The sequence below is a fragment of the Chelmon rostratus genome, chromosome 13, assembly GCF_017976325.1.
Source record: "Chelmon rostratus isolate fCheRos1 chromosome 13, fCheRos1.pri, whole genome shotgun sequence".
In the NCBI taxonomy this organism is placed as follows: domain Eukaryota; kingdom Metazoa; phylum Chordata; class Actinopteri; order Chaetodontiformes; family Chaetodontidae; genus Chelmon; species Chelmon rostratus.
Window position 1 is genome coordinate 25,114,437 of NC_055670.1, and position 10,014 is coordinate 25,124,450.

A 10,014-nucleotide genomic window follows, 5' to 3' on the forward strand; every position below is an offset into this window, starting at 1 on the left:
TTCCTTTATTATTCATAGAAGTGATTTAGACGAGGAGTGATTCTTTGTGTGCAAAATATATCTAAGGCCAGTGTGACCTAGAACAGGAGGTTTTGAGATAGAGGCCTGGCATAAGATAGAACAGGTTGGCGTCAGGGATAAGGTTTACTCTCAAACAGGCTGCTGGGCCGGTGATGTTGGATTCTCTTAAACGACTGTCCATTAGGTAAAGTCAACACTCTGCAGATAAACTGAAATATTTAAGTTTGACTTGCTTAAAGGCAGTCGGACTCTTATTAGTCCTAGCTTGACTGCTGAAAAACAACCATGATGGTCACACTGTGACTGGCAACGTTTTTAAAACTACAATTACTGAAATTGTTGGTGCTATTATAAACATAAAGTTAGAAAACATTTGTATTTTCTGTTCTGGTATTTCCACTTTCACCTTTTATGCAAAGTTTTCCTTTGTCTTATTCCTGTATATTGTAATTACGCACCCTGGTGTGACTCCAACAAATGACAGGATGCTTTTGGACACTGAACTGACTTAGCATTTTAGTGTGGAGCAGCTGTCATGGAGCTGGCATTCATACATAAATGACACTGCAGTCCGTGGAGGGGGGTGAGGTGGGCTATCTGTGGTGATGAAGCAGGTGTTCAAATGCACTTTAACAGCCTTCCTGATGTCAGGTGTCTCTGTTGCTCTGATGGTCTGATTTTATTTGAGTCACGCTAATAAATCAACATGTCAAAATACAGAAATGCACTATGTAATGTTATAATCAACATTATATTAATTCATAAAATAAATTAATATAAATCTGTAAGTAGAGTGATTTAGATGTAGCTAGTTACAGATTACTTGTATATATGAGCGAATAAGTGTCATTTGTTTCCACGTGATGCACATGCGACGGGAAACAATATTCCAGTGGACTGACACAGAAAATATAATGTCAAATGTTTATGAGGCATTTGCAGTCTTATAGATTCAGCTGATGATATATAAGTAAAGGTTTAGCAGGATCAGACAACAACAATAGACCGTAAAACCAGGATCAAGGGGTCTGTTGTTGTAGCTTTCTGGTCTCAAAGCTAAATGAATCAATATAACAATATTTACAATGGCCATCATGAAAGCTCCATGTAGGGACAAAACCACAAATCACGCAACTCTACAGAGAGTTTTAGCTTTGTTTTGGTTTTTCTGCTGGTAAACTCCGCTCTCATCAACCCTGATTCCAGTCACAGCAGGCGGCTTCTTTCAGCCAAAAGGCTCCGATAAATCCACTGCACACTGCTTCCCCAGCACCAAACAGCAGACAAAGTTAGTAATCAGATGAGTCAACATAGTAAAGCATTAGCCGCCAAGAAGCCAGACATTCCCCTCAGGAGTTGGTGGAGTCTACAAACGGAGGTGGACACAAACACGACTCCAAATGAAGACCAATGCTGCTCGATGTCTTAAAATCTGTAAAAACATCTGATTGTATCTCAGATGTTGTTTTTGTGGCCTGTTCTGCTGGTCAAAAGCTGTGCTCCACCCGCCTGATATATCAGTATGGTAGTTATAATCGTTGATGGCTAATTATCTGCTGTCCTATCAAAATGATTTACCAAATGCAAAATTAATGAAATCCGCTGAACCATTCACACACACACCGATTACTTACTGAACTTAATGACAAAGCCAAACTTTTTTCTATTTTTTGAGATTACTAAAGCTCTTTTACGAGACAGCCAGCACTTGAGTAAGTAGATTTCAGAAGTGGAAGACTGAGCACGCTCAGTCTGAGCCGCAGTGGTCCTGTCAGAAGAAGGAAGGCTCAGACAGCCTGACAGCAGCGGTACTAACAGCTGGACTGGATTCACGGGAGAGCCTGAGAAGATGAGGACTATTCCATTAAGAAAAGTAGTAATTGACGTGTTATTCATGGTGTCTGCAGGAGGAGAGTCTCTTGGATTCTTAAGAGAAACAAAGAAAACAGATGGTGGCACAAACATCTCTCCCAGCACCCCTTAAGGGTTTCATTTCCAGTTGTTGACTGTGACCCATCATGGGAACAAACTGGTGATACGACTCTTTGCACGCATGGTGTTAAGATGGCACACTGTGTGATAGAGGCAAATACTAAAAATACTGCCAACAGGTCACTGACATTTTTTCTAAATTAAAGCAGCTGTCTGTAACATTGTGATCCTGAGTTCAGTATTGCTGGTCATGAATTTCATCTCAGATTCTGACCCATGTGATGTTTGTGTGAGCGCACGTAGAACCTGAGCTTTGGTGTTGAGGGGAAGGGAAGAATCGAGTCATAGACCTATAATAAAGAACCCAGACTAAAACCTGTTTCTGTTAATCTGTATGCCAGATTAGAGCCATTTAGCAGTTAAATAAATAATGGACCTTCATGTTGTAAGATATTCTAGATATCTTGGTAGGGCAAGATTACTTTTTTTTCCTTTGGCACAATTGCTGCAGACGTCATAACTGTCTCTTTAACTGCCTCTTTAAGGTTTTATATCTTAAAATAATGTTCTACTGTAACAGAAACACAAATCTGATGAGAAGAATACATCAACGCCAGCAAGACCAAGGAGATGGTGATAGACTTTCCGCAGGAAAGCACCACAGACTACACCGGTGTGCATCCAGGGTTTGGACATTGAGATCGTGGAGGAGTACAAATACCTGGTTGTCCACCTAAACACTAAACTGGACTGGTCCACGAACACTGATGCCCTGTACAGGAACAGCCAAAGTTGTCTCCATCTGCTGAGAGGACTGAGGTCCTTTGTAGTATGTAGGACATTACTGAGGACTTTCTATGACTCTGTTGTTGCATCTGCAGTCTTTCACCCAGTGGTCTGCTGGGGCTGTGGTAGCTCTGAGAGGGACAGGAAGAGACTGAACAAACTGGTCAGGAGAGCTGGCTCTGTCCTGGACTGCCCTCTGGACACCACTGAGGATATAGGCGCAAGGAGGATGTTAGCCAAGCTGACATCAATCATGGACAACCCCTCCCACCCCCTGCATGACACAGTGGGGGCCCTCAGCAGCTCTTTCAGTAACAGACTGCTGCATCCACCCTGTAAGAAGGAACGCCACCGCAGGTCCTTCATACCTACAGCTGTCAGAGAGTTCAACTCCAGCATTGCTTAATGTAGCACTGGTTTCCATATTCAGACTGTCTTTTGCACTGATGTATGATTTATCATACACAAATTACCTTGCAATAATTACTTTCTTTATTCACTCTCATTGAGTACTCTACCTATCAGTACATACTGGTATTCTACTGTGACATATACACATTTATTAGGATGGATGGATGGATGGATGGATTTTTTTTTACAACTGGCATTACCTGCTGCTGTAATACCCAAATTTCAATAAAGTCTTTCTTACCACTGATCCACTTTGCATCAGGATCATGTATTTGGAAGTTTCTTTGAAAGAGGTCATCCAGTGTCAACTGTGAACCAAAGGGTTTGCCACCATCATCTACAGGGGAAAAAACACATTTAATATACCATCGAAAATTTTAATCTACTGTCAAAACAAGACAAAAAAGAACTTGCAGTTGTTCTGAATTTGATATTAAGTCTTTAAATGTGGTTAGAACAGTTCACAGGGTAAAAAAAAAACACATTTGATCAAATGTTCTTCTATAAATCACACACAGAAGGAAAATGTATAAGAGATATAAGAACAGGTAAAGAGTAAGGTAATATTACTTAAAGTGAAACTGAATTATTAATAGCCCTGCTGCATCTGGACAAAGCATTTTTCATAAATGACTGGAAAACTGACAGTTTGAGCAGTAAATCCATTCTTCTGTTGTCTTGCACAGCTCCTCTCGGCTTTTTTTCCCCATCATCATATTTTCTCTGCATAAACAATTCAAACCCGGCTTGACTCACCCCAGACAGTGTCTATGATTACCTGCTGAGTACTTTCACTGCTGCTCTGAATTAATACAAATGCTAATTAAGGCAGGACAAACTGAAGAGTTTGCAGCATACATGCAAACTGTGAAAGGACACTGATGTGATATCGACAAAACTGATGTGGGACACGAGAATAACAAGTTGAGACTCTGATGACGGACATTTTTCCCTTTATTTTTGACAAACTCTGATGATCTCAGGGATCTGTGGGGAGTCTCACCTTTTGACAGCAGAACAATGGACAGTCCAATAAGTGAGAGCACCACCAAAATAACCAGCAGGGAGATGCCGATGCCCTTCCAGTTTCTATCCTGTCCAATAGGTCCGATGTCCTACATAACAAGACAAACAAAACAGGTCAATAATTATGAATCATATAAATAATACCACAAAACAGCACCACACTCGAAAAAATTAGGAAAAAATGATTTATTATGCGCCTGTTGGACATTAGTAGTCTTCTCTCCAGAAAGCTGCTGAAGTGTCCTTGAGCAGCAGAGTACCTAAGCCATCTGTGCAGTAGTTGACTGAGCCTGAACCATAAATCAAAGGGGACAAAGCAGATTATGCAGATTAAAAAGAAGAGTGTGAGTAAACATAACATACAAGATGAACAGAAACGCACAGTGTCAGGTTGTTATGGTCACGCTGTACACCTGAATGAATACGACTGGATGTTTGACCCACACAGCTGTTAGTGAGCCAGTGATTGTGAAGCCTGTATGAAGCAGCTGATGCCAATCAGTGGCAGCAGACTTAAAGACACCCCAAACCCACTCTAACAGTGCTGGATGCTGCCAAATCATCCAACTCCTCCTCACTAATCAACAGAAAAATCCTAAAGCCCCCGATGATGTAGGCTGACATTAGACAGTGATGTTTTGTTGACATTGGCTTCTCTTCCTCATTGATGTCCCACGCAGAGAGCCCAGTATCCAGAGAAGCATTTCCAGTATCTACAAACAAACATATAAGCCCAGTTTGCCACAAACAGTGTTTGCACATTTGATGAAGGTGATACAACACAGAAAAGACCACAAAACATTAAAAGAGTTTCACCTTTAGTAGGTTGTTTGCATGTGGCATCACGTCACTCTTTTGTTGTGGCGCAAACTGCAGATGGAGGGCAGGACGTGAAGACTATAACACACTCAAAATGCTTTTATTTTGCGTTGTTTACAGTTGCTCAAACCAATCAAACCAAGAAACCACATGGAGCTTTTATCAAGTACCAAAAGTTGTTGTCAATAAGGGGGAAATTGACCGAAAAACGCCAGAAAAAATCGTTAACCGTCTGCGATCGGGAGGAGCCGGGTCAGATAATGGTGGAAATGGTATAATATTAGTTACTGTTTTAAATCTATGGTGATAGATTTAAAGTCATAGCTACAAGCAACACAACTAACACCTGTGAAATCAGAGTTTCACAAAAGACAGGTGAACGTAAATAACGTACCCTGTCTTGTTGCTAGGTTAACCTAGCAAACAACCGCAACGGAAACGTCAACATTCAACACCGTGGTGCTAAATGTTTGTTGTTAGGTTAATCCACAGGGCAGTAAAAACTACGCACCCTCACAAAAACCAAACGTCAGTCATCCCAGAGCACCTTGGTACCGAAGTCATGGACCCCAACCGCTAACAAAAAGTAGTATGCCTCCATACTTTTGAATGTTTTCATTTGGTTTTTAGAGTAGAACAACGGCTGAATGAGCAGGTAGTTGGTTACACCCACTGCCTCAATAGCAGACACATCTTTCAGTTCAGTTGAAAAATCCCTCCTCTTCAGAACATAAGAGTCACATCCAACATATGTCCTGATCTTCTGTTCATACCTTTCTCCCCTAATTTCATCTAAAGTAGCACAGTAACAGCTTTCCTCCATCTTGTCTATTGCAGTTTTCACTTCCTGCCCTCCTTCTGAATTTAAGGTCACATGACTGCAAACAACCTATGTTACATGCCCCTCTCCTGTATGTACATTTACCTGCAGTATATGTGCTTTCACATACCCATACACATTTATACTACTGTCTATACTGCACATAACTGATCTATACTGTATCGTGTACACACTGCATTCATAGAATACCCCCAGTTATTTATTCTGTATACAATGTCTCACTATTGCAAGTACTTGTACCTGTACTGTATATGCTTTTGTTCATACTGTATGTATTCATATTTACCCCTTACTGTTTGTTCTATATGTATATACATTACTTTGTACTTTGCACTTTACTGCTTTCTGCACTTCTGGTTAGGTGCTAAACTGAATTTTGTTGTCTCAGTACCTTTACCATGTGCAATAAAAATAAAGGTGAATCTAGTCTAATCTAATCTGGGTTATCCATGAACAAAGAACCTGTCGTTAGATAAAGCACATTCTGGTTATATGTTTCCCGGCATGGTCACTGAAGGGCTGTGTCCATCTTGTTGTAACGAGGATGGACTGATTGTACATCAGGGTCCCTACCAATGTCTTACGCATTTTTACTACTATATTTGACTTCTTGTTATATAAACCAAACAAGGATCAAGGATTGTCCGACATAGTGGTGTTTAACCTAGAAATTCAGACCTGGAACCCATCTGGAACATGACTTGATACAGCCTGAAAAAAACAAAAAATAACTCCATTTGTTCTTGGTTTTCAACGAAATTCAGCAAACTTGCTTCTTGGAATAAACCCAGTGAGTTTGGGAGTCGTAGCTGTTCTTACTGTGCTGAACTTGATGAAAGCTTGATGAAAGAACAGAGCAATTCTCTGAAGACCAGGCCCATTTTTGGACGTATCACTCTTTGTCTTCCTGACATCAATTATGCAGCCTTATTTCATTTGCAGTGACAGAGCGGTGTTATAAATATATCTTGCTTACAGAGCCCCGAGCTACTGAAAACTCATCTGTGTATTTATGGATCTATTTGCTCTCCAAGTCTTTTAATTGGGAGGATGATTCAAAGATAAATATCTTGGAGCCTTGTCAACTCTACACCCCCTCCAGTTCTACTCAACAACTTTAGCCTTGCGCCGAGTCCCTGTGGCTCCTCAGTATTAAAATTCTGGATCTCTCACAAGAGAAAAGTAATTTTCCACTGTGAACACTTTTCCTCCAGTCTAGATTCAACACTATTTTGTTTGTGCTGCCTGTATTGTCTCTGTTTTAGCCTCATTAACTAGACCAATCCTCACTGCACGTCAGGGAACATTATTTGCCATTGTGGTTTCTTCATCAGATCATTATTCATAGACCTCCAATGATACACTGTGCGGTCAGGCCATTATGTTCCTGATAGCACACATTTTCATATACTGGAATTCAGTCAATCTTGTCGTCCCCTGCTGTGAAAATATGCTGCCATGTATCCGGTTTAAAGGTACTTGGAATTGCCATGAACATCTCCACACAGCATATAGAGGAGATAATTTCAAACCAAACTCAGTTCGGTTCACCTTGTTGAGATTCAAGTCAGTTCAATTTGTCTATAGAGAACTCCACAACAAGCAGTTAAACGGATCAATAAGCAATAAATAAGTGCACCCTCACAAAATTTCATGACATTCGGCACCTCAGGCTGAGCCATCGCCCAACCTTCATGACCATCCTCAGCACCGGCATCACCCAAGGCTGCACCTCAGTTCACTCCTCGACTCCCTTTTGACTACACTCCCACAGCTCAGACGATACAACCAGACTAGGCCTGATATCCAATGAGAACCAAACAGCCGACAGGAAGGCGGTCCAGACACTGTCTGCATGAGTGTAAAGACAATGACCTGAACTTCAACTCAAAACAACTCCTGCCTGGTCTGGACGATACAGCAGCGTCTGTTTTTTTTTGAGGATCCTAAGGCGCAACAGCATCCTCCAAAAGCTGCTGATCGACTTCTACCGCCGCACTATTTAGAGTATCCTCACATACTACTGTACTGTCGGGTACTCTAGTTGCACCGCTACAGACAGGAAGGACCTGCAGCGGATAGTTGAAACAGCTCAGTGGATCATCTGCTCTGCACTCCACAATCAGACAAACAGGCTGAGAAACAGCCTCTTCCTCTGAGCCTTGAACAGGCTGCTGAACCCATAAGAATCCCCAGCCTCGAGAGGACGAAATGCTGCTGCTGCTAATGCAATAAGTGCAGTAACACTGTCAATGCTTTCACCCACACATGGTATTTTATTTTATTATAAAAATGCATGTATGGCTATAACTTCAACGACTGAAGGCCCTGAAGCATGTATGGCTATTCCTATTCATAAATTATGATTATGCGTATTGTTTGATGCATATTTCTTTTTTTTCTTTGATATATTTAGTTATGCTGCGTATTGTAGTGGATTGCAGCCAAACAAATTTTCATTGTGCTTAATTAAATCATCTGTCTGTCATGAACTTTTACTGTCCTGACCAGGTAGTAGTGAAGACAAGTCAACTGACCGCAGGGGGCAGAGGAGCAAGCTTAAAATGACTTATTATCAGTCTCATAAAATCTTTACAGGGCGCGAGCTTGGCTTTACTTTGCTCTCTTTGTTTGTCTATGGGCTGTTTGGTGTTAGGCAAGGAGTGTAGAGTGAATATATCAGCACTTTTTGGCTGAAAACTGCTGTTGGGGGTGAGCTTGAACCACAACAGCTAGGGCCACAAAACCGATGTAAAAAGTAAACCCTAAAGACAACACAGGACTTCCCAGAATCGAGAGGAACTGCAGAGTCGGGTGAAAAGCACAACTTCTTCTTCAAACTTCTGGTCTTTAAGATGCCAAGCCATGGTTTTATTGTTTGTCACCACCATGCTAGAGGGCTTCTTGGTTGGAAGCAACAACACCCAACAGATACCAAACACAATGACACCGTATCTCAACTACCATCCTGTCAATAGAGGCAAATTATTTCCTCGCACATGCTATTTCTGTCTTTGCGACTGTTTTCTTTGTGGTTTTACTTCTTGTGTAATGCTGTAGCATTGTGACAGGCGCTGTTTTGAAGATACACAGTTGCAGAAAGCGAACTGCACAGAAAACCATGAAGTGTGCTGCGTTCCAGTGCTGCTAATCTCTCATTATCTCCATCTGAATTCAAGCCTTCATCCCCACTGTGTGCTCTTGGATTCTTTAAGTGGGGGACCAGCGTACAATATCCTGCCGTCAAACACTTTGTCTAATCACCAGATTAGTTGGCAGATCAATAAAATTCAACAGGAACATGCACAGGGTATGTTCTGGATAATGCCGATCAGTGGAAAACATGAGAAGAACCAGCTGGGAAACATCAAACAGACTAAACTTCAAACACAAGTTAACTTTGTGTACGTTCACAACTTGCATCAGAAACACGAAATGGCAGCTAGTTTTTGTCACGTTGTGACTTCCTGTGTGTCCTTCAGGCCGAGATCTTGAAAGCTGCTGCTTCTGCTCTTTTTCCAGCAGCGACCGAGCCCCCTGTGTTTGAGACCAGTTAACTCTACAGACACAGGACTGTTGCAGTACACAAAACGCAACGATTTTAAACACACCACTATGGATAATTAATCATGAAACAATCACTTTTTCAATTAAGTAAATACTTTCATATTTATTAGATTACATAGCAATATTGTTAGTGTGACTACATTTCCTCTTAAAAGTTATCTACTGCATATTTCAGGGGATTCCTGGGATCTTCTGGTTTACATCTGGTTAACTTCCCACCTTCATTATAGAGCAGTGAGCTTTTCTATGCAACCACCAGGGACCGTCTCCACAGTGGATAAGACAATCCTGAACAGAGTTAAAAGAGTGTAACCCCATTTTTTCGCTGACCTCATGATACCGAGTGGAGCTCCAGAGACGGAAATTAAATTACATGCAGTCTTTTTGGTGCATTGTTTCTTGGATATTTAGTTGTGACAGTGTGGTGATTATCTGCACTCCCCTTACTCACAGTGTAGTGTGATGGAGCGTCTATCCTTCATGCCTGATTAAGCAAATTGTCGAATTGCCTGTGTCATTTTCATGTACAGATTTTGCACTCTGCAGGTACATCTGAAAAAGATAATCCAGTTTTTATACAATACAAGCTTTTGAAGTCTGGACTGTAGCTA

At 41.2% G+C, this 10,014-nt stretch overlaps 1 protein-coding gene across 1 annotated transcript in view; it reads right to left on the reverse strand.

Moving 5' to 3' along the window:
• Positions 1-7,553, reverse strand: part of LOC121616386 (inactive dipeptidyl peptidase 10-like) — a 47,989-nt gene extending 40,436 nt beyond the window's left edge. Inside the window, exons 1-3 of the mRNA XM_041951128.1 lie at positions 7,527-7,553; positions 4,154-4,265; positions 3,392-3,487 (exon numbers count right to left, since the gene is read on the reverse strand). Coding sequence (XP_041807062.1) covers positions 3,392-3,487; positions 4,154-4,265; positions 7,527-7,553 — 235 coding nt within the window. The remainder of the gene's footprint in view (positions 1-3,391; positions 3,488-4,153; positions 4,266-7,526) is intronic.
• Positions 7,554-10,014: the final 2,461 nt, after the last annotated feature.